The following is a 25,583-nucleotide window of genomic DNA, read 5'->3' on the forward strand; positions in this document are numbered from 1 at the left end:
AGATCATCTACAACTAAAGACCACATTAGTGGTGAGAGAACTCCTCCTTGAGGACAGCCTTTCGTTGCCTTTACTGTTATAGATGAGCTTCCCAGCCCAGAAGTGACTTTTCTTTTTGCAAGCATAATATGAATCCAGTTGATGATTGCGTGTCGAAGTTCCTTTTCTTCATTGCGTCAACTTGTAACGAGTTGGTTACAATCCGTGGATTTTCTTCTGTATGAGTTATTGTTGGTTGGGAAAATTCACGTTTTGTTAAACCTAAAACAGTAGACACACACAAGAGCGAGAGGGTTTGTGCCGCTGCAAAGAACAAGAACGTTACTGAAGGGAAAAACTATTATACAACATCTCGCACAAAAATGGTTGTGCGAAAAGAGGGAGAATGATAATTATTGGATATATTGGAGAGGCCATCTTTCAGTGGAAGATTAACGACAAACAAACAGGCGTCCGTGTGCAAAAGACCAGTATTTTTAAGTGCAGTGCCATTTAGTGTACCCCCCCCCCCTTGTGGGGTTTCTGGAATGTTGGACTGCCTCCGTTCAGGTAAATGGGTTAAATTATTGTTATCAACCAACCTGACGGAAATATTATCCTACAATAGGACCTCGTACCGTAAATAAAACGGTCTTACACGGCTCGGCTCTGAAGTCAAGATGGCTTCCGAGCCTAATAGTAAATGATCCTCAATCGTCCGTCAGGGACGATTCCCTCAGGCCGGTGGCCTTAATTACCAAGGAAGGTCCCGTCTCGACTCGACCAAGGTGGCCATGCCACGGTCAGCCGATGCCGTCAACGAAGGAAAACGCCTGCCAACCAAACGAGCCAGCAACGCCTGCTGAGCCGTATGTGGCTGATGAACGCCACCAGATCCGCCATTCTCCTAAAGCGGCAACAACACTGTCTGCAGCCCGCGCCGCAAGTTTCCGGCCACACGGTAGTGCAGGAGCAGCCGTGTGGGCCAACGCCAGCGTCGCGACGCCGAAGGAGAATCTGCTGCAACAGTGAGTACCGTACCGTTCATAAACTCTCGCATACACGCCACATATATGTGAAAACCAACACCCACACGCCACAGAATAGGGCAATAAATGTTTTAGAAAATGTGAATGTTCCTGGTTTCATACTTTGTCCGCGTAGCCCCTCCGAATACCCAGTAACATGCCGGCCCTGCGACACAGTTCAGGGGTCTCATGCTACTGAGTTAGTTACCCGGGAGTGTCTGGTCATGCCAAAGTCACAAACTATAGAAGAATAGGATGCGTTGTCAAAAGCTCCCTCAATATCCATGAAAGAACAAAGTGCGATTTCTTTAACTGAAAGTGATTTTTCGATTTTAGTTACCAAAGTATGGAGAGCAGTAACTGTTGATTTACCAGATTGATACGCAAACTGAAAATTAGATATTGGATGCTTTAACATGTAAGTTGAATTGATGAAGTCATTCAACACCTTTTCCATAGTCTTCAGTAAAATTTATGAGAGACTAAAGGGTGTCCACGATGAAATTGCCACACTATGAAATTGCTCTAACATTTTAACCGTTGGGTAGAATTTAATGAAAATTTGGGTGGATTTAGTTCATAGTGCATTATTTACATCCTGCAAGTTTTAAAGTCCTGTGATCAAAACTCGCGGAAATGGAGTCGAAAGAACAGCTCGTGCGTGATAAAATCTTGCGCATTCATCACGAGAACAAGGATCTCTCGCATCGTTCCATCGCTAAAACGTTGGGAATCGCGAATTCCATGGTGTCACGAGTGATTAAGCGGTTCGAGGAACGGTTGACCACCGATCGGAAGCCCAGAAGTGAAGGAAAAAGTATTCCGTACAACACCAAAAATCACAACCGCGTAGTTGGGGCCTTCAACCGAAATCCGAACGCCTCCGTTAGGGATGTGGCTAAGAAGCTGCACCTAAGCCGAAGTTTTGTCCAGAAGGCCAAAACTAAGGCTGGGCTTCGAACGTTCAAGGTACAAAAGGCCCCTAATCGCGACGAGAAGCAGAACAAGTCCGCCAAAACCCGTGCCAGGAAGTTGTACCTCAACATGCTGACGAAAGTTGAATGCTGCATCATGGACGACGAAACATATGTGAAGGCCGACTTCAAACAGATCCCCGGCAACCTGTTTTTCACGGCCAAGGATAAGTTCAGCGTTCCGGAGCATGTCCGCACTCAGAAGATGTCCAAATTTGCGAAGAAATTCCTGGTTTGGCAAGCCATCTGCACGTGCGGGAAGCGGAGTGCACCTTTCGTGACCCAGGACACGATGAACGGACAGGTGTACATAAAAGAGTGCCTCCAGAAGCGGCTGCTTCCTCTCCTGAAGGCCCACAACGTCCCAACAATCTTCTGGCCGGATTTGGCCTCATGCCACTACTCCAAGGACGTGCTGAAGTGGTATGCGGACAATAAGGTCAATTTCGTGCCGAAAATGTTCAACCCTCCCAACACTCCGGAGCTCCGCCCCATCGAGAAGTACTGGGCGATTATGAAGCAGCACCTTCTTAAACGACCTAAGGTAGTGAAGACAGTCGAGGAACTGAAGAAAGTATGGGTTTACATGCAAAAAACGGTTGATTCACAGGTTGTGCAGAATCTTATGGCCGGAGTTAAGGCCAAGGTGCGGGCATTTGCGTATGGACTGTAAATAAAATACGAGTAAAATGGTAAAATGAAGTTTAATAGTTATTTCTCAATCCCTGAAAATTTGATGGCAATCGGATGAAAACTCGAATTTTGCGAATCAATTTTGTGTGTGGCAATTTCATCGCGGACACCCTTTAATGGGCCTAAATGCTTTTGGCTGCGTTTTATCACGCCTCCCGTTTTTCGGTATGAATATAACTCTTACCAGTCTCCATTTTGATGGAATGTAGTTTAATCTTAAACTCGCCTTATAAATCTTAGTTAGAGACGTAATCAGCATTGCTTCACCGTTTTGAAGTAGTGGCGGGAATATGCCATCCACACCCGCAGATTTAAAAGGCTGAAAAGATCTCATAGCATTCTCCACTCTGGCAATTGTGAAAATTTCATCAGCTATACACAGCAAAAAAATAATTTTGATATCACGTCAAAGTGGATGCACTACAATCATGTCGAAAATATGGTGTAATATTACTTGCTAAAAAGGACAAAATTATCATTAATACAATGCATGAACTGACATTACGCTGCTTTTACTGCATTTGTTTATTTATGTGGTCATAAAAATTACATGAACTTTTCGACATGATTGTAGTGCATCCACTTTGATGTGATATCAAAATTATTTTTTTGCTGTGTATCTGGTATGGTGTTTTCTGTTCTCTGAGACACTGGCGAGGTCTCTATAGAACACATTTCACCAACATAATCCGAAATATCTGATTCCACACACAATACCGAACCTGGAAAATGTGTATCCATCATTAAATTTAAAGTTTCAGAGGGAGATTTGGTAAAACCTTCATCATGACATTTAAGATTACCAAGTTCAATTGTATGGTCTTTCGCAAGAGTTTTCTGTAATCTCGCGACTATAGGAGTACTGTTTATATTTTCACACATTTGAATCTAAGATCGCCTATTTGATTTCCGTATTTCATTATTATATTCAGATAGGGTTTTCTTATATTGAGTCCAATCAGAAGTGATTTTCGCCTTATTGAACATCTTACGTGAAACTTTCCGAAAGCGTTCCAATTTCAAATTCCACCACGGCACATCCCTGTTAGAAGACGACCGTTTGACAGGACAGCTACTGTTGTAGGAATTTATAATTCTTTCGTTTACCTTTTCAGAAAATGATTCCAATTGTTGGATAGAATCAATCTTTACGTCGTTTGTAAATATATCTGAATCTAAGCACTGTGCATATTGATCCCAGTTTGTTTTCCTAGGATCTCTAAATGCAGAAGGTGGTAAATCACCTCCACCCCATTCAAACATAATGTGTTTATGATCAGAAAATGAGATTTCATCTGACACACGCCAATTTCGAATCTTCTCAGAAATTGCAGTGTTGCAAAATGTCAAGTCTAAAACTTCCTGTCTAATGGCATTTGAAAAAGTAGGTTCATTTCCTTTGTTGCATTTGTCTATATTATAAGATACGAGAAATTCCAAAAGGCACTCACCTCGACTGTTGATGTCCGTACTACCCCACACGGTATGATGCGCATTTGCATCACAGCCAATGATTGGACTAATGAGGCGATCTCAGGAGGAGGTACCTCAGGAGCATCACCAGGAAAATAAGCCGAAGCAACTACAATCTCGGTTTTTCCCTTGGTGGTTGGTACCTCAACCATGACTGCGACGATGTCCCGTTTGATGAATTCTGTAATAGGGTAGTATTTCAATGTTTTATTAACCAGAATAGCAGTTCTAGGTGAAGTCTGCTTTTTGTCATATTATAACTTACATACGTTTATTTCAATTCCTTGTATTTTTTCTCTGTTGGACCATGGCTCTTGAATAAGCGCCATGTCCAGCTCCTCCTTTTTGAACCTCCGACTCAATACAGCAGAAGCACCTTTTGCATGGTGGAGGTTCACTTGCAGGAACTTAATGGGTTTCATTTTGTTTCTCATCTTTGCCTTTGGGGCGAGCGATATACCCATCGTTTGATACTCGAGTTTTGATTTTCCTTAGCTGCGTTTCACTAAATCGGAAGTTCAGTACAAAGTCACGTTCCGACAGTGTCTTTAGCGAATCTGCATCAACATTTAACGTCCACTCGGCATGTTTGTTTGCGTTGGAGCGATTCAATATTTTCCAGCCATTCGTGCTTAAACCATCATTTTGACTCTCAATGAGTCTCTTAAGCCTCTCATCACTGAAGTCATCACTTAGTGGGAAGAATGCGTGCAATAAGCTCGGCATTTTCCCAAGGAGTGAGTACCTTTGTCACATCTTTGAGTCAAGTCGCTGTTGTTTGATCCTTGCAAACCAGGGACAAATAACCTTGCTTGTAGCTGCATTTAGTGAACTTTGGTTTTATATTCTCATGCCTTTGCTCCTCGATTTTTAAGAGCAGAGCATCCTGTACAGCATCGAGTTGTCCTGTGTTCATTTGTTGTTCCAGGTATCCTTTTACGATTATTCTAATCTTAACTAAACTTGCAACATCTTTGAAGGAGCGACCACCTGAGTTAGAATCAGCTGACGAACTTTTGGATATCCTGAAGCTCCTCCATTTCCATCAGCTTTTCCTTCAATCTGGTCAGCCTCCTTCATTGATTTTGCCTGATTGCCAGTGTTGAATAATCCAGCGCGCACTTTTGAGCAAAGATTCGACTTTGTCCTCTTAACGCCCGGCTTTTCTCCACTGCTACCTTAATCGCTATCTCTTGATCACTTAGCAGTGTTTGGAGTCCCAGAAACAGCGTTAGCAAAAACTTGTTTCCGAGCTTCTTTCATGCTCATCCCTGATTCAATGCATTTATTAATTTTGTTTCTTTTTGTTTTCGAAAGATTTTTGCGCCACTTGATTTTCGACGCACTTTCAGTGGAAGGGTTACTTCCACTCCCACTAACGATAACCGACTTTATGGTGACGTTTATTCCATCATCATCTTCGTCACTCTCGCTTAACATCGGACCGTCTTCAAGTCGTCGCGTTTTGGAGTATCGAGGATAGAAGAGGAACAGGATTGCAACTCTGAGACAGAATCACTCAAGAGTTGATTCTCCATGAGCTCATCGGTACCAACGGATGTCTCAATCTCCATCTTTTCAGATTGAGGTGGGCAGCTTGTAGCTTTTCCGTTTTCAACAGTATTCATGTTGAAATCCTCCAATTGCGGTATCGAAATATGTTAGCTTAAAGCAACGATCTGTTGTAGCTGAAAATAATAATAATGCGATGGAATCGAAATTAAACTTAAACTCTACAAAAATAATATGATTGAACGATAAAATGTACCAGATGAATTAATATGTCTATTTCCGTGTTGAATTTGTTATCTACACTATAATAGTGCACATCCAAAATCAAAAACAAAACCTATTTTCATTTATTTATTTATTACTATTATTCCGCTTAGCACTTTAAGGTGAAACTCGCAGCACTGATTTGATGCAAGTTCCAACTGGAATACCATCTTTGCAAGTTTGCATGCAATATTCCATGTACGCATTTGACAGTTTTGTACTACAAGAATATTCTTGCAGTTACACCTTTTCTTGCATAATGGACGTTTTCTTTTCTCGGTTCCTTTCCTCTATTGTACAGTTAACAGAGGAAACAACACTTTATATCACTGTTTCTCACCTGTACACTCGTGATAATCTGCAACAGTAGCACCAATATAACCTTTTTCACTACCACACGCGATTTAACTTTTTGCAATTCACCGTGAAAAAACGATTTATAAAGCGAGCCAACACAGAGCCAAGGAAGACACTTGCGTACTTTGAGAACAGTGTTGTTAAATTGCAACCTAACCCTTACTATAATGATTAAAAAAACACACACATACAAACACTGGGCTACAAATAGTGAGTTGACAACCTAGCTCTGGTCCACACAAGTTCCTACCTAACACCTCAAAAACACACACACACACACACACAGATACCGAAGGAATACAATATTAGTTGTATCTGAGAACTGCTAATACCTCGGGCTAATACCCTATAACTACACGCTTACAATTATGTGAAATTCATCATCAAAGGTTGCCGACTGAGGGACTCGAACCACGAACGTGGCGATTATCAGACCTGTGCTTTCTCAACTGCTCTCTCTATGCTCATTTCCTCGAATACTCAACATCGTTTGCTTTTTTTCTGCTGGAGAGAATCTAAGCAAGTATGTGCGTCGTTCTACTATGTTATACATAAAAATCAAGGCAAATGCTTGCTTGTGTAGGTGAAAGCATACACCTCTATTCCCGTTTTCGTACGAATCGTTCGTTCGTACGAACGACTCGATTCGAACGAGTTCGAAAACGGCATTCTGGTTTTCGTACGAACCCGTTCGAACGCAAGCTTTTTCGAAAATAAACAGTGTTAGTGGTACCAGATGCACTTTGACATTTCTTAACAATTCGAAGCATAGACCGCGCACGAAATTAACATTATTCGGTCAAGTGGACTGTCAAACGATGTCAACAAAACAATAACATTGTTGAAATTTTTTGGTTGAAAATTTGAAAATCTCACTGATTTGAAAAGATAACTTCCTGATGTCTTCTGAGAAGTTGTTAAGCAGAAAGTTGGCCACCTTTTGGGATGATTCAGTTTCCGGTAGGATACAAGTCAGATCCTGTGGATGATCCGGAATATCCGTAAAAGTGGTCAATTCATGAAACTGATCCTAGAACTCCGCGTTTTTTAGAAACCACTCATAAACGTCTTATCAGAATGAATTCGGAGTTGTGACCGAAATATGGACACTGGGGACTACAGGATGGTCCACTAAAAGAACCGGAACATCCGTAAAAGTGGTCAATTCATGAAACTGATCCTAGAGCTCCGCGGTTTTTTCAAAACCACTCATAAACGTCTTATCAGAATGAATTCGGAGTTGTGACTGGAATATGGACCCTGCGGACCACGAGATGGTTCACCGGAAGATCCGGAACATCAGAAAAGTGACGTCTTATCAGAATGTATTCGGAGTTGTGACCTTAATTTGGACTCTGGGGACTACATGATGGTCCACCGGAAGATCCGGAACATCCGTTAAAGTGGTCAATTCATTAAACTGATCGTAGAGCTCTACGGATTTTTCGGAACCACTCATAAACGTCTTGTCGGAATGTATTCGGAGTTGTGTTCAGAAATAAGAATATGGAGACTACAGAATGGTCCACCGGAAGATCCGGAACATCCCTAAAAGTGCTCAATTCATGAAATTGATCCTTGAGCTCCACGATTTTTTAGAAAGCACTTATAGACATCTTATCACAATAAAATCGGAGTTTTGACCAGACAGTTTATACTGGGGACCACGGGATGGTCCATTAAAAGATCCGGAAGATCATCAAAAATTCCGTTAAAAGTGTCTAGAAGTTATTAACTACTTAAATACCACCTAGAAATCATCCATGATAATAAATAAAAGAAAATGTGTCTATGAGCAGTTCTGAAAACCATAGAGTGCTTAGATCAGTTTTCTTAACCTATCCACTTTAATGGATGTTCCGGATATTCCGAAGGACCATCCAATGGACCCTGGGGTCCATTTTCCAGTCACAACTCCGAGTTCATTCTGATGAGTTGTCTATTATTTTCCAGAGGAGCGTTCATGGTCTCCAGGGTCTGTTTTCCAATCATAACTCAGAATTCATAATTATAAGACGTCTATGAGAGTTTACGAAAAAAACGGAGTTCTTGGATCAGTTCCATCGACTGAGCCTTTTTACGGATGTTTCGGATCTTTCGGAGGACCATCCACAAAGCCGTATTTAGGAAGACAAAAATGTTTGCGCCCAAACCGTCAGCTTTAGGTATATAGTATCTTCGGGAAAGTTTCTTCATATTGTTTGGCCGATCTTTTTATGTTATTGAAATTAGGGTGGTCCACAAAATTGGAGCTTTGATAATACATACTTTTTTTTAATTATTTGAGATAGACCAATGCAATTTTCTAAAACTTGTAGAGCAATCAATTCGAAGCAATTTTGCTCAAGACACCAAATTTTTATCTCTTAAGGTTCATGAGTTATGATTTTTTAAACAAGCAGGTTAGAATGGCCCATAAATAACAGATTTCTTCGAATATCTTTTCATAAGTTCATTTCTCGTAAAAACCTTGTTTTGGTTACATTTAGAACTTATGATGACGCATATTTTTGGTAAAGCAACCAGGCTGCCATTTTTTTTTTTTTTTTTTTTTATAAAATTAATGGAGATTTTCTTCGAAAAAATGGTTCTATTAAAATGACAATGTCTCTAAATGGAGCAAACCGATTTTCAAGTTTTCGATTTCATTTAAAAGATCGTGTTTTTTTCCAGTATTTGTGGAAAAACTGTGAGAGCGTTTTTTGTTTAAAGTATTTAATTTAATTAAAAAAAAAAATCTTTTTTTATCAAAAACTAGCCATAACTTTTAAATAAAGGAAATGCAAATTAAAGGGTGATACGGTCAAAATTTGGTCAAGGGAAAACGCGTGTAAATCGGTGAAATCGTTTATTTAAAAAATCAAATTAAATTTCTTTCTCAAGTTCAATTAGTTTAAAATTCAGGAAAAATATTCAGTTAGGCTTCCGCTTTTCCAAATCCGAATTGCCGGGCCTTACGCTTGACCCCTGCCATCAGATTTTGTACAGCCACCTTGTCCACCTTCTTCGCCGCAGAAAGCCAGTTTGCCTTGAACTGCTGCTCGCCCTTAGCAGTTTTTTTAGGTTCCGCTTGACAATAGCCCAGTATTTCTCAATTGGGCGGAGCTCTGGCGTGTTGGGAGGGTTCTTGTCCATGGGAACCACCTGCACGTTGTTGGCGGCGTACCACTCCATGGCCTTTTTACCGTAATGGCAAGATGCCTAATCCGGCCAAAACAGTACGGAACAACGCAGCAGCAGACGTTTATTCAAACACTCTTTCACGTAAATTTCTTGGTTGACAGTCCCGGAAGCTATGAAAATGCTGCTTTTCAAGCCACAGGTACAGATGGCTTGCCAAACCAGATATTTCTTTGCGAACTTTGACAGTTTCATGTGCTTGAAAACATCTGCTACCTTTCCCCTTCCTTTTGCCGTATAAAACTCCTGTCCCGGAAGCTGCTTGTAGTCGGCTTTGACGTAGGTTTCGTCGTCCATTACCACGCAGTCAAACTTCGTCAGCATCGTCATGTACAGCCTCCGGGATCGCGCTTTGGCCGTCGTATTTTGTTTATCATCGCGATTTGGAGTCACTACCTTCTTGTAAGTCGATAGTCCGGCTCGTTTTTTGGCTCGATGCACGGTTGTAGACGATACACCCAGCTTATTTGCGGCATCTCGGAGAGAGAGGTTAGGGTTTCGCTTGAAACTACCGGCAACTCTCTTTGTCGTCTCAGCGGCTTCCGGTTTTCGATTTCCCCCCGATCCAGACTTCCTGGCTGTCGACAAACGTTCCCCAAACACTTTAATTACATTTGTAACGGTTGATTTGGCAACTTTTAGCGATTTTGCCAACTTTGCGTGCGAGTAGCTCGGATTTTCGCGATGCGCGAGCAAAATTTTGATACGCTGCTCTTCTTGCTTGGACGGCATTTTGACAACTGAAGAGTGAATTCCAAAATCAAAATAAGAGCAACATTCTACACACACACACCTTAAAAATGAGGGGTGTTCAGGTTTTTTAAATGCAAAATTGAAAGAAATACGTCAAGTTGATATTGACCAAATTTTGACCGTATCACCCTTTAGTGACTTCTGCAAAAATATGCGTCATAAAAAGTTCTAAAAGTATTTAGAATAATGTTTTTACGAGAGGTTAGGGTGGCCCCTAGAAAATCAGGTTTCTTTAAATATTGTTTATACGTTGATCACCAATAAAAATATTTAAAGAAAGATTTTCTAGAGGCCACCCCGTAAAAACAGAACCGTAGAGGTACAATGAAATGTGTTGTAACCATACAATAGAGTTCATTGTATTTACAATAAATCTTATTCTCCACAAAGATAAAATAACAATAGAATGTATTGTGTCCACAACAGAATCTATGGTAAATGGGGTAATATACAATGGAACAAGGGGGTCGTTATGTATCTTAACCATACGAAAAATCACTTTTTCCCGAACAAACTTGAGCCATTTACCATTAATTGAATTGTTGTTCTATTGTTGAAAACTCTTACTAAATAGTACGTATTATACATCTAATGTAATAACAATATGCTAAAATTTCGTGTACTATATACGCACAATAAGATCGATTGTGGCCAATAGGTTTGCTTGTAATTGTATTTTATGTTATGGTAATTGTATGGTTATTTTTATCCGGGACTCTAACCTATGTGTTTAAAATAACCATAAGTCATGAACCATAAGAGATAAAAATTTGATGCCGTGAGCAAAGTTGGTTCAAATTGATTGTTCTACAACTTTAAAAAAAACTGCATTAGTCTATATCAAGTAATAAAAAAGGTTGAATTTTCAATTCACCAATTTTAAGGAGCACCATAATTTCAAATCGGCTAAAAAATACGAATAACCTTTCCCCAAGACACCATATATCTAAAAGTGATGATTTCGGTGCTAATATTTTTGTCTTCATCAAAACGGTTTTTATGGATGTTCAGCACGGATAGAAATTTCCTTATACCTTTTGGCAAATTTCTATTGCTGATTATTCATAAAATGTATAAGTCAACTAATGAGCATGTGTCAAATGAAATGTATAAGCGGTCACACATACCTTTTATGCATTCTTGTAGGACCTATTTGGTTTGCCTTATGGAATGTATAAGGCTGATCTTTTGGCAAAAATGTATAAGTGAAACACATGAATAAAATAATTAATTTTCGTTTCGTGAGGATCTTCCTGGTGTACCATCTCGTGGTCCCAAAGGTCTATGTTGGGGAAACGGTTCACTTAGTGGCAGGATGTGGCCAATCTGGACCCTACTCTTCGGCTATGGCTCGCCACAATTAGTCAAATGGTCATCGATAGACCAAGCTCACAAAAATCCACTTTTTACACCACCGTTTAAACTTCAGTTTATTGGTTTCACTCACTTTAAATTGACTACAAATTTGGTTCTTGATCTTCACTTCTTGAGCTACTGATAAGGAATGTAATTTATTACTGATACTGTCGACTTAAATCTAATAGGAACAGCTGATGATGTGTATGTATTGTAAACTGCACGAAAGAAATGAACAGCAATAACTAAACTAACGTAGAGTTCACACTAGAGTTGGATTCTGCTTTTAGCTATATACCCGCTACTGAACATCGCCGCCACCTTGAAATGCTCAATTTCAAAAAGGATTAAATTCAAAATTCTAATACTATTTCTACCCGCTACCAAAAAACTACATCAATAATAGAAACAAAAGAGAACATAGTGTAAATGCTGCTTAACTATCTGTCACAATTTTCCTTTTCTTCATCATTTGGATTGCGGCTACTTCTCACCTCCGTTGAGTTCTCCGTCTTCGCTGGTGGTTGCAGAGCTGTCATCTCGGTCGGCGTCATTTTGTTTGTTGTTTTCTCCGGTTGGGTTATCCACGTCGTCATCGGATGGAAGAAAGCAAATTTTTGTAATTGGCCGCTTGATAACCCCACGAGACGTCTTCAGGGTCACTACACGAGTCAGCTGGTCGCGGCCAGGATGGATATCGATAATACGAGCGAGTGGCCACTTGACTGGATGCAAGGATTCATCGACGACGATCACGAGACGACCGGGAAGGATTCCTTTGTTCGGCTTGTTGTATTTGGTGCATAGCTGCATCTCGTGCAAATATTCCTTTCGCCAATGATGCCAAAACTGCTGAAACGTCCTTTGAATTGCTTGATATTGGTTGAGAATACTCATCGAGAAATTTGTGTAATCCGGCTCAGGAACTGCGTGCATCGTTGACCCAATCAAAAAGTGAGCAGGAGTTAGGCACGATAGATCGTTGGGATCCTCCGACAGGGGTACAAGTGGCCGGCTATTCATTGATGCTTCAATTTGAGTTAGAAGCGTCGCCATACCCTCGAACGTAAGGCGAGAGTTTCCCAGCTGGCGGTACAGATGTTTTTTCGCGACTTTCACCGCAGCCTCCCATAATCCACCAAAGTGAGGCGCTTTTGGTGGACTACATTAAACGTTTAAACTTCAGTTTATTGGTTTCACTCACTTTAAATTGACTACAAATTTGGTTCTTGATCTTCACTTCTTGAGCTACTGATAAGGAATGTAATTTATTACTGATACTGTCGACTTAAATCTAATAGGAACAGCTGATGATGTGTATGTATTGTAAACTGCACGAAAGAAATGAACAGCAATAACTAAACTAACGTAGAGTTCACACTAGAGTTGGATTCTGCTTTTAGCTATATACCCGCTACTGAACATCGCCGCCACCTTGAAATGCTCAATTTCAAAAAGGATTAAATTCAAAATTCTAATACTATTTCTACCCGCTACCAAAAAACTACATCAATAATAGAAACAAAAGAGAACATAGTGTAAATGCTGCTTAACTATCTGTCACAATTTTCCTTTTCTTCATCATTTGGATTGCGGCTACTTCTCACCTCCGTTGAGTTCTCCGTCTTCGCTGGTGGTTGCAGAGCTGTCATCTCGGTCGGCGTCATTTTGTTTGTTGTTTTCTCCGGTTGGGTTATCCACGTCGTCATCGGATGGAAGAAAGCAAATTTTTGTAATTGGCCGCTTGATAACCCCACGAGACGTCTTCAGGGTCACTACACGAGTCAGCTGGTCGCGGCCAGGATGGATATCGATAATACGAGCGAGTGGCCACTTGACTGGATGCAAGGATTCATCGACGACGATCACGAGACGACCGGGAAGGATTCCTTTGTTCGGCTTGTTGTATTTGGTGCATAGCTGCATCTCGTGCAAATATTCCTTTCGCCAATGATGCCAAAACTGCTGAAACGTCCTTTGAATTGCTTGATATTGGTTGAGAATACTGTGAATCCGAAATTTGTGTAATCCGGCTCAGGAACTGCGTGCATCGTTGACCCAATCAAAAAGTGAGCAGGAGTTAGGCACGATAGATCGTTGGGATCCTCCGACAGGGGTACAAGTGGCCGGCTATTCATTGATGCTTCAATTTGAGTTAGAAGCGTCGCCATACCCTCGAACGTAAGGCGAGAGTTTCCCAGCTGGCGGTACAGATGTTTTTTCGCGACTTTCACCGCAGCCTCCCATAATCCACCAAAGTGAGGCGCTTTTGGTGGACACAGGTGCCAGGTTATGGATTCGTTAGCGCAAAAGGAATGGATTTGGCCAGCTTGCTCGTTCTTCAGTAAACGGTAGATTTCTTCCAGATCGTTCTTCGCGCCCTCGAAATTCTTGCCGTTGTCCGAATAGACGTCGGACGGTCGGCCTCGACGGGACACAAATCTCCGAAATGCTGACAGAAAGGCTGGGGTTGATAAATCTCCTACCAACTCGATGTGTACAGCTTTTGTACTGAAGCAGACAAAGATGCAGATGTAGGCCTTGGCTGGAAGTGCTCTCTTGTGGATTGCTCTCAAGTAAACAGGTCCTGCGAAATCTACTCCGGTGATGCTGAATGGACGACTGATACGATGAACTGGAAGCTGTCCAAGTTGTTGGGTTGCTGGAACGGGACTTGCTCGGGCGCAGCGGAAACATGCGTGTATGATGCTTTTGATGAGTCGTCTTCCGTTGATAGGCCAGAATTTTTCTCTCATGGAGGCCAGTGTGAGTCGGCCGCCACCATGAATTAATCGTAGGTGGTGAAGTTTAGCAAGAAGGCGAGTATAGGGGTGAGGATTTGGTAGGAGGACAGGGTGTTTGTTTATGTATGGCTGCTCTAGTAAATTTAATCTCCCTCCCACTCTAATTATGCCGTCAGGGTCGAGAAAGGGGCTTAGGCGGCGAATCGGTGACTTATTAGATACTGCGTTGCCTCTGCGAAGATCCTTCAGCTCTTCTTTGAAACCATCGGCCTGGACTAGCCTGATGAGAATGGATTGGGCAGTACAGAGCTCATCTCGTGTTAGAGGACTACTGGAAAGCGGACCAGTACTGGGGGGCTGTGTACGAAACTTTTCACGACAGTGACGGACAAAGCGCAGACAGTATGCAGTTATGCGGATCATTGCAGTGTGCGTCGAAAAGTGAGCGAAGTGGGGATTGATAATGGATTCGGTTCTTGTTACTGCTACGACGAGTTTTCGGCGCTCCTTTCCGTTCTTTGAGTAGTCCTGTATGTTGTCACATGGCCATTGCCGTTCGGGAAGAGACAACCAGTTGGGTCCGTGTTTCCACAAGGTGCAATTGACGAAATCTTCGGTCTCCATTCCTCTCGATACCATGTCTGCGGGGTTTTGTTTGCCGGCTATATGGTTCCAGTAAGCTCCGTGAGTGGCTGACTGTATTGAGGAAACTCGATTGGCCACAAACGTTTTCCAGGTGTTGGGTGGAGCCTTGAGCCATTGGAGCGTGACTGTTGAGTCAGACCAAAAGTATGAAGCGGAAATTTCAATTTGCAATGCCTCGGATACTTTGACGAAGAGCTTTGCAGCTAGGTCAGCGGCACAAAGTTCCAATCGGGGAAGGCTGACGCGTTTCAGTGGCGCCACTCGGGATTTCGATGCAAGTAAATGTACAGCAACATTACCATAGGAATCAACGGATCGTGCGTATGTGCATGCACCATAGGCAGTCTCGGATGCATCGGAGAATGTGTGCAGCTGGATGGTAGCGTTTGGAAGCAACGCGTAACGTGGCACCCGGAACTCGGAAAGTTTTGTTAGTTGCTCGGCGTAATTCTCCCATTTCTTCGCGATCGATTCTGGAACCTCATCGTCCCAGCCAAACGATTGCAGCCACAGGAGTTGCATCAGCATTTTGCCACGGATTACTACAGGAGAAACTATTCCGAGGGGGTCGAATAGCTGCGATACCCCAGATAAAATGCTTCGTTTAGTAGGCGGTCCTTGCGTCGGTCGAATGATGGTCTCAAAACGGAACACGTCGATTTCAGGTTCCCAGCTGATTCCCAACGCCTTGATTGTTTCGTCCTTGTCGAATTTCAGAGCGGATTGAGTACCGACTTGGTCAGCAGCTAGTCCCTGCAGCACTTCCAACTTATTCGACGTCCACTTTCGCAAGCAGAATCCACCCTTCGCCATCAATTCTCCCAATTCGGTCCTCAACTGGATTGCTTCTTGAACCGACTGAGCACCACCGATGAAATCGTCAACGTAAAATCCCTTTCTGAGCGCTGGTCCTCCCAGCGGATAGGCATCACCTTCATCGTTGGCCAACTGCAGTAGTGTACGAGTTGCAAGGAAAGCAGACGGAGCCATACCGTACGTAACGGTAAGAAGTCGATAGGTTTGTACTGGGTCGGATTTGTTGAAACGGAATAGGATTTCTTGAAGCGGTGTATCCTCTTCATGGTTCAGGACCTGGCGGTACATCTTCTCGACGTCACCCACAACCGCTACAGGAAAGGTTCGAAATCGCAGGCTAATGTTAAGTATATCGTCCTGTACTACGGGGCCTACGAGCAGCGCTTCATTCAGAGAGTGTCCTGTAGACGTTTTGGCGGAAGCATCAAAGACGACACGTACTTTTGTCGTTGTGCTGGCCTCTTTCAGCACTGGATGATGGGGTAGAAAACATTCCTTCGACCTGCCTTCTTCCTCCTCAGGAACCAATCGCATATGCCCTAAATCCAAATACTCTCGCATGAACTTGCAGTATTCTTCTTTCAGGTGTACATCTCGGTCGAGCCTGCGCTCGAGAAGTTCAAAGCGTCGTAAAGCAGTGGCCTTCGATTCTCCAACTAGTTCGTCGAAGTTTGATTTACGTGGTAGTCGCACTATGTACCGTCCTTCGGTGTTTCTGGTAACCGTGGATGTGTAGAATTCCTCACATTTCTTCTCCTCTGGTGAGTAGGCAGATCGAGCTGGCAGCTCTTCGATTTCCCAAAAGCGTTCTAAGCTTTCTTCGAGGGACATTAGTGAAACGGTCGTAACAGAGCAGGCAGAAGAATCGGAGGAATTTTCAGCAGCGTTGGCGGTTCCAGAGACGATCCACCCGAAGACACTATCAACTAGCAACGGAAGGGAATCGGACAATTGAATTCTAGCAGCGGTCTTGAAGCAAGAGAAGAAATGCTCGTTGCCGATTATTAAATCAATCCCGGAGCTCTTGTGGAAGTTTGGATCGGCGTAGAACAGGTCCTGTGGTAGATTCCAGCCTTCAACGGAGACGTCACGGGACGGAAGGTTCGGGATGACCTTGTTCAGCACCAAGAAGTCGACATCTAGGATGAATTCTCCTTTCCGGGAACGAACTTGCGTACGGACAGAGTTGCGGGCATGTTGCGGTTTCTCTCCTACTCCATGGATCAAAACATTCACTTTGTTTCGTTTCAGCCGCAAAATTTGGGCCAAGTTTTCGGAGATGATGTTCGGTTGGGAAGCGCAATCCAAAAGAGCTCTGGCAAAATGCTCTTCACCATAACAGTCGACGATTTTCAGCAGTACGGTGAGCATGAAAACGTTTCTACCGCAACTTTGCATCGGAATACTGCATACTTGCTCTTGAGATTTCACCAATGTCGATGCAGACAGCAACGGAACGGCCTCGGAAGTGGCTATGTTGGTTTGAACGGATGCCCTAGAAGAACTACCAGAAGAGGAAGCGTTGACATTTGTGCTGGATTGTTTGGAACTATCCACGTAGGCTGCATGGATGAGGGAGTGGTGGGTTTCTGGCAGAACTTGCAGCTGTACTTCGACGAACAATTTCGAGCGAGGTGGTCATTGCGGAAGCAATTGAGACAGAGACGCTTGGCATTAAGAAGGTTCAACTTTTCGGAAATAGGAAGCTTCTCGAATTTGTAGCACTTTACTAAAGGATGACGTTGATCGCAGGCGTAGCACTTCATAGGAGAATTTTCGACGGCAGCATGGGACGAGACTTTCGTTGGAAACGATCTTTTCGAAAACGGAGGTTTGAATTGGGTTTCGGCTGGGACAGACGAATAGTGTTGGTTGACGGAAATCGATTCCAAGACGCGCATACGACGTTGCAGGAACTCGATCAGTCGCTCGTAGGTTACTGCGTCCAGAGTGGAAGCGTGATCCTCCCACGCCTTCAGGGTGTCATCGTGCAGTCGCGTACAGAGGACGTGCTCCAATATGGTACTCCACGAATTTACTGGCTCACCCAACTGACCTAGAATTTTGACGTGTCGCTCGAAATCATCGACGATGGTATGCAAGATGGACGCTGACTCTCTCTTCATCTTTGGGCACTCCAACAACGCTTGAAGATGACGTTTTCTCAGGAGGTACTTGTTGGCATATCGGTTGACAAGAGCTTCCCAAGCGAGCGAATAATTAGCAGCACTGATTCCAATTGATTCGATTAACTGAGCTGCTTCCCCTTTGATAGCAGCCCGTAGGTAGTGAAATTTCTGGATGTCTGCCACATCCGGATTCGCATGGATAAGAGCCAGAAAAGTGTCGTGGAACGCAAGCCAGTCTTTGTAGTCCCCAGAAAATTCAGGCAATGAAATGGTAGGCAGTTTCAGACCCTTTAGAGTGTTAGCCCCAGAAGCAGTATGTTGAGGGAGATTGTCGTGCAGATTGATTGGAGGAGGAAGTTTAGAGCGTAAGAAGGATTTTATTTTAAAGGACAGAGTTTCGAAATTGGAACGAAACTGTAAGTTTCTCACCATGCCTTCGTTGGTGTCCTCCATATCCTCCAGTTCCGTCTGCACATCCTCTAGCCCCTGTAGGATCACGTCGAGATTCTCCAATCGCAGATCGACCTCGAGCTTGTCCCGTTCCTCCTGGTACTGCAGCATAAATTTCTCCGCTCGTCCTAGAGACGCAAGCAGAGTGGTTCGTCGGGATGTCAGCACATGTTTCCGACGATCTTCCTCCATCGTGTCGAAGCGAGACGTGCAATGAAGTTAGGCAACGATCTGGCAACGAAAAAGACCAGGAAGCACTGGGGGAAAAACAATAAATCACTTGGAAAGGTGCTCACCTGACCAAGGCGGATAAGTGCCTTGTATTAATGTATACGCAGGAACAAAAAAAAACGATCCAAAATGGCACCGGAGTGGTGGGATTCTTTGCTCGATTGCACCACGGCGTGGTCGCAGAAAAGCACCAGGAAACGGCAGGGATTGCTTTAACGACGTATTCCGTTCCTTCGGTTCCACACACGGGCACTGGTTTCGTTTCTTCAGTACTGTTTGCACACACTTCAGTTCCGTTGATTCGTTTGGAACAGCAAGAACGTGACGATCTCACAAACTTCTGCCTGATCTCAACAGGCCTTGTATAAATTGATTGCTGCAACAGTTCTTCAGTTGGATCTTCACGGATGGCGGATGGCGTCACTCGATGGCAATGGCACAATAGGATGGGCTTTGTGTCTATTCACAGTGCACTTCGATGGCGGACGATTGGCTTGTTCAGCTGGCTGAGGTGGCGTCTATAACAAGCTGGTATTGTCCACTACGTTGCTTGGAAGATGGCGAATAGAGCGGGCTTCTTTGTCCCACGGAAGAATGGCGAATCGGTCGGCGACCTTTTCGTACTCAACAATGCCACTATCCTGGTCACGGCACCAAATTGTGTTGGGGAAACGGTTCACTTAGTGGCAGGATGTGGCCGATCTGGACCCTACTCTTCGGCTATGGCTCGCCACAATTAGTCAAATGGTCATCGATAGACCAAGCTCACAAAAATCCACTTTTTACACCACCGTTTAAACTTCAGTTTATTGGTTTCACTCACTTTAAATTGACTACAAATTTGGTTCTTGATCTTCACTTCTTGAGCTACTGATAAGGAATGTAATTTATTACTGATACTGTCGACTTAAATCTAATAGGAACAGCTGATGATGTGTATGTATTGTAAACTGCACGAAAGAAATGAACAGCAATAACTAAACTAACGTAGAGTTCACACTAGAGTTGGATTCTGCTTTTAGCTATATACCCGCTACTGAACAGTCTATTTTCCGTCTAAGCATTCATATTTCGGTCACAACTCCAAATTCATTCTGATAAAACGTTTATGAGTGGTTTCGCAAACTCATGGATCAGTCTCATGAATTGACAACTTTTGCGGATGTTCCAGATCTTTCGGTGGACCATCCTGTAGTCCTCAGAGTCCAAATTCTAGTCAAAACTCCGAATTAATTGTAATAAAACGTTTATGAAAGGTTTAAACAAAAACACGGAGCTCTAGGATCAGTTTCATGAATTAACCACTTTTCAGGATGTTCCGGATCTTCCGGTGAACCATTCCATGGTCCCCAGAGTACATTTTCCGAATACAACTCCGAATTTATTGTGATAAGACGTCTATTAGTGGTTTCAAAAAATCCGTGGAGCTCTAGGATCAGTTTCATGAATTGAACACTTTTGCGGATGTTCCGGATATTATAGTGGGCCATTCCGTAGTCCCCAGGGTCAATTTTTCGGCCATAACTCCGAACTCATTCTGATAAGACGTCTATGAGTGGTTTCTAAAAATCCGCGGAGCTCTAGGTTCATTTTCATGAATCGGCCACTTTTACGGGTATTCCGGATCTTCCACAGGATCAGACTTGTGTCCTACCGGAAACTGAATCGTCCCAAAAGGTGGCCAACTTTCTGCTTAACAACTTCTCAAGAGACATCAGGAAGTTATCTCTTCAAATTGCTGTACAATCAGTGTTTGGTCCCAATTAGCTTTAATCCCATATGCTACGTGTATTCGTTAATGCCGGATCGATCGTACTATAGGAATCCAGTGGCATCAGTACTATAGGAATCCGGCAAGAACGAATCCGCACTATACGAATCTTGACTGTATATGGCAATGGCAATGTTTTGGAGTCATAATTAAATACATAAATATTTGTTATGTAAGCTGTTACAGAAATGCCTTTGTCCAAAATTTTCTAGTTGTTTCGATCCTTTTTTTAATCTAAATTATATTTTTATTGCATGATTTTTCAATCAATTTCCATATGAGATCTTTAACTTCACGTAATTTTAAGTAAAATTATTACAATCAAATACCAAAAATTTGGTTGTAGATTTTTTTGTACACTAAGCCCATCCCTAATAAAAAATACCATACACGAACGATAACCCACATGATTGAACTATTCCACAAATAGTTTGCATGATACCCCGAACACGTTGGAGGTGAACCAGCCTCAGGCTGAAAGCCTCCTTAATAAAGATAAATCAATCAATCAACCCCGAACACGTCGTTAAGCAAATTAACCATAACATTTTTATTAGAGATTACAAAAAATTTCAGTTTTTATCTCTTGGACGTTTGGAAAGCGGACAAAAAACGCATTCGTACGAAAATGGGAATAGCAACATCGTTCAAACGAACGATGTTCGAAAGTAAGAATTGCTTCGAACGAAAACAGGAATGGGAAATTGCTTTCGTTTCGAACGAATCATGTTCGTACGAAAACGGGAATAGAGGTGAATATCATTGCATCGTCTGCAAGGTCAACTTCTAACATTCGCTGCGATGTTTATGAACAAAGGATGATAGGAGACGGAACTAACATTCACTGTAATTTTTTTTTTTGTTTGCGCATATTAATTTATTACAATAAAACCCCAATCTCTGTGTATAACGCACCGAGACAACCAGGTGTAGAAGCGACGACCACAGATCATAGACCTTGATGTGGTTGAAGTGGAAAACTCTAAATGATGAGAAAAATGTTTCGCGGTGAGGACATGGAAAACTAGCTATATCGGGCGCCACGGCATTCACTAACCTATATTTCCGAACGCTAGTTTTTTTTTTTTTCTTTAATTTTATCATCTTTTTTATCTTTGTTATAGGAGAAAGACCATTTGAGTGTTCAACTTGTTTGAAGCGATTTTCCCAAAGATCTACATTGAATATTCATAAACGTATACATACAGGTAAGTTGGAATTGTTGAAAATTGATGAAAATGTATCGACTATAACTCCAACGATCTTTTTTTACAGGTGAACGACCTTACGCTTGTGATATTTGTAACAAAACGTTTGCCGTTAAAAGCTATGTTACAGCACATCGGTTAGTATGAATGAGCGAAATCAAATCCATACAATAGTTTATAACCTTTTAAGCTCTTTTACAGATGGTCCCATGTTTCAGAGAAGCCCTTGAATTGTGATCGCTGTTCGATGACTTTCACTAGTAAGTCACAATTTGCTATTCATATTAGAACTCACTCGGCAGGGCAAAACTTTGAGTGCCGATTATGTGGCCGCACCTTCATTCGGGATAGTTATTTGATAAGACATAATAATCGCGTGCATCGCGAAAACAGAATAAATACCAGCAGTGTCAGTGCCACCATTAATAGTGTTGCCATTGGAGAGATTCCATCTCAGCATATCGGAGGATCAAATGCTAATAATGTAACACAGGACACAGGAGACCATAGTACAGGTCAAATCGCTTCCCAGCCACGTGAGACGTTTAGTAATCCAACAGTACAACCCTGCAACTTCAGGTACGTTTAACCCTAGATTTGTAATAATCGTGAACGTGAGCTGTTAACGACATTTCACTTATTACCCATCATATATGATTACAGATATGTACCAGAGCTTCATATGACCGAAACGATATCATCCGTATCCCACATTTCTTCCCCGGATATCAGCAGTAGTCATAATCTTTCCCCTAGTATGACAAGTTCCAGCCAAGAACACGGAATGACCACCAATCGGGCAATGATAATCAATAATGGACCCACAGGTGTCCATATGAATGACGCTATCATTGGCCAAGGAGGTGGACGCCTTGTACATGAGCTTCACGATCGTGACCGCATCGAAATGGACAGAGCACTGCAACATGAGCGAACCGACCATGAAACTCGCAATTTGGCAGAAAGATTTATTCAGAATGCTGAGCGGATGGCTCAAGATCATGCAGCAGCCCTACAGCAACATCAACAACAGCAGCAACAACAGCAGCAGCAGCAACAACAGCAGCAGCAGCAACAACAACAGCAGCAACAACAACAACAACAACAACAACAACAACAACAACAACAACAACAAGACCATCACCAAAATATGATGTCCCCTGTCCACCGTATGGTTAGCGATAAAAACAGTATTCCCCATCTCCTAGAACCAAAAAATGAATAGAATCTCTTGCTATTGATTACTAAACGTTACCGTATCATAGTGAAATCATATATCAAATGATACAAACCATACTGTACAATTATTCAAGTATACCAAACTAGACATAACAAAAGAAACATAGAACAAAAGTTTAAAATAGTAGGAATATTCTGTGACCGTAACATAAGAACAACAAATCCCATTGCAATATCGCAGAAATATACGAGAAAGGCGATGTGAACAGAAATACCACGATAAACGTAGCAAATTTATGACTTACATAGTACCACGCATTACAATATATTCACAAACAAGCAACAATATTAATCATTAGTAGTGATAGCATATTACCTATGATGATAGTAAAAAAATACCAAATTTTTATACAGTCAAATCGAAGGCAGCGCCATTGGTATTAACAAGACAGGATAAGTTTTCTTTTGGTTACCCAATGTTCATGTATAATTACAGAAATAAGTCGATACATTATCTCGAGAAAACGTTCTTCTCTGGTGGAGAGAATGTTATAAAACATAAGATAGACACCATGAAGCTTCCTAGAGTAGTCATTTCCAAAATGATGTGATCTGTAGCTGCCTTCGGCGTTTTATTTTCGACGTGAGTTTCCAACCATTGCAAACAATGGAAATGATTGTGTAAACGCCCGATTGTAACGTTAGTAGTTATTATGAAATATATTTATTTTATTTAACGGACCATATCAGTTGGCTTTTTGACGGTTAATTTTCGTTTATCACAATCCGGCGGTTCCTAACCTATATTTTTTGGAAATGCACAATCTTGCCGCAGTATTTAGCGCACCCTATAACCTAAATAAATCATTGACCATCATTGTCCCTCGTGAATCATGGTCGTTTTTGTTAGCGAGCAAACATCACGTTGAATTTTGCGTAAACGCACCGCACTTTTATAGCCAATTCCGGTAATTCACTCCCGATGCAGGTGTGAATTGAAATTAATAGCACAGACAAACAGACATAACTCTTTGAATATTTCTCACTGTAAAACATCGTCGCTAAAACATTACCGCCAGTACACTATGGTAGGTAGTAAGCAGAACAGATGGCGGTAGTGTGTAAACGTTAAGCGTAAGGGAATTGACTATGCGCGCCACAGTTGGCGGTACTACCAACTACGATACTTTTAAATTTACCGTTAAATGCTTGTTCGACGAACAACTTGCGAGTGTTATGTCTGTTTGTCTGTGTTAATAGTGTGCAGTGCTGGTAGTTACCCCTTCCTACAGTTAGGCCTGCACCACCCGACTACAGGTGCCGTGGGGGAGCAAGGGAGTTACTATGAGAAAAAGGGTAATGTTGTGCACGCGCTGGTCTGTATCAGATACTGAGATGGCACTCTTTTTATGAGTTCCGACTGATGACAATATATCACTTAACAGGACTTGTACAAGGGTTTGGTATGTGTAATGAGTTAAGCTTTCGTTTATGTTAAGACATGATGCGTTTTGAGGGAGCAAATAGATGCCGGAATTTGCATACTGACTATGGAACGCTTATCCCAAGCCTCATTCATTTTGTTCTTTGTGTGGATTTGGCTGGATCGGTCATCAGTGCACATTAGACTGATGCAAAAGTTGAAATTTTCGTTCTATAGTGCTCAGACGGTTCCAAATTGGGTCCTGATAAGACTCCCAAAATTTGAACTCATTTAGTAAGAAACAGACTTGAGACAAACCATTCAAAGTTTGTATGGAAATTACTATGAGAAAACCAATTTTTATGTTCATATCTATCTCAAAATTCACCTTTTACTCTGCTTTAATTTTTTTTCTTGATTTGTTTTCCGTTGATCTTATTTTCCGTGCTGGGCACCAATACCGACGCCAGGGAGGCAGCTCCCACACCTGAACCCAACCTATCGACCCATCAACTCATGAAACGAGGACCAACGGTTTTACTCCCCTTCAGGCGTGATCAGAGATGTTATGCCTCAGAACATCCCGGCGGCGCCGACTGAGATTAAACCCAGGCCTGCTGGGGTGAAAGGTAATCACGCTTACCACAACACCACCAGCGCCGATTACTCTGCTTTAATGATAGCTGTGGGGCCTCCCTTAGCTCAGTCGGTAAAGGCGCAGCTACAAAGCAAGACCATGCTAGAGGTGGCTGGGTTCAATTCCCGGTCCGGTCTAGGAATTTTTCGGGTAGGAAAATGTCTCGACTTCCCTGGGCATAGAAGTATGATTGGACTTGCCACACAATTATACCAATGCAATAATGGTACAGGCATCGAAAGCTCTCAATTAATAACTGTGGAAGCGCATCTAGAACACTAAGTTGAGAGCACGCAATAAGCTAATATGCGATATGCAATAAGCTTGAAATGCGAAGAAGAAGAAGAAGATGATAGCTGTGCTTGTTGAAAATTTTCTCAGCTACATCTTTGTTAAAAAACACTTTTCTATCAAATGTAAGGAACAAAAGTTATTAATGATTCTTGTTACTGATGTCTAATGATTATGCTCAATCAACTGTTCAGCAGGCAACATTGGTGTTTCTGCGTATAACAGAGCACAAAAATCATGGCTACTATGTCACAATGCAGAATACAGTGTTTTCCACAATATACAGCTGCTTGAACATGCCGTAAGATTATCAATCTATTAAATAATTAATAATTATTTAATTTCAATTTTGGCTGAAAAACGACTTGCCGCAAGTTGTAGCTGAGAAAATGTCCCATAGAACTTTTTAACAGTGCAAGAAGAAAACGAAAAAAATGTTGGTTTTCCCATAGTAATTTCCATATAAACTTTAAATGGTTTGTGCCAAGTC

The 25,583-nt window shown here is 42.1% G+C and overlaps 1 protein-coding gene across 3 annotated transcripts in view; it reads left to right on the forward strand.

The window, feature by feature from the left end:
• LOC135712160 (zinc finger protein 157-like) overlaps positions 1-23,488 on the forward strand; it is a 78,811-nt gene extending 55,323 nt beyond the window's left edge. For all 3 annotated transcript variants that reach the window (XM_065235125.1, XM_065235127.1, XM_065235126.1), the window contains 4 exons: positions 21,480-21,563; positions 21,631-21,700; positions 21,765-22,142; positions 22,227-23,488. In XM_065235125.1, the coding sequence (XP_065091197.1) occupies positions 21,480-21,563; positions 21,631-21,700; positions 21,765-22,142; positions 22,227-22,788 (1,094 nt within the window). In that variant the 3' untranslated portion in view covers positions 22,789-23,488. The remainder of the gene's footprint in view (positions 1-21,479; positions 21,564-21,630; positions 21,701-21,764; positions 22,143-22,226) is intronic.
• The last annotated feature ends 2,095 nt before the right edge of the window (positions 23,489-25,583 follow it).

The sequence above is a fragment of the Ochlerotatus camptorhynchus genome, unplaced genomic scaffold (assembly GCF_037179485.1).
Source record: "Ochlerotatus camptorhynchus isolate MF236.1 unplaced genomic scaffold, CSIRO-AGI_Acam_v1.1 ptg000459l, whole genome shotgun sequence".
Lineage (NCBI taxonomy): Eukaryota > Metazoa > Arthropoda > Insecta > Diptera > Culicidae > Ochlerotatus > Ochlerotatus camptorhynchus.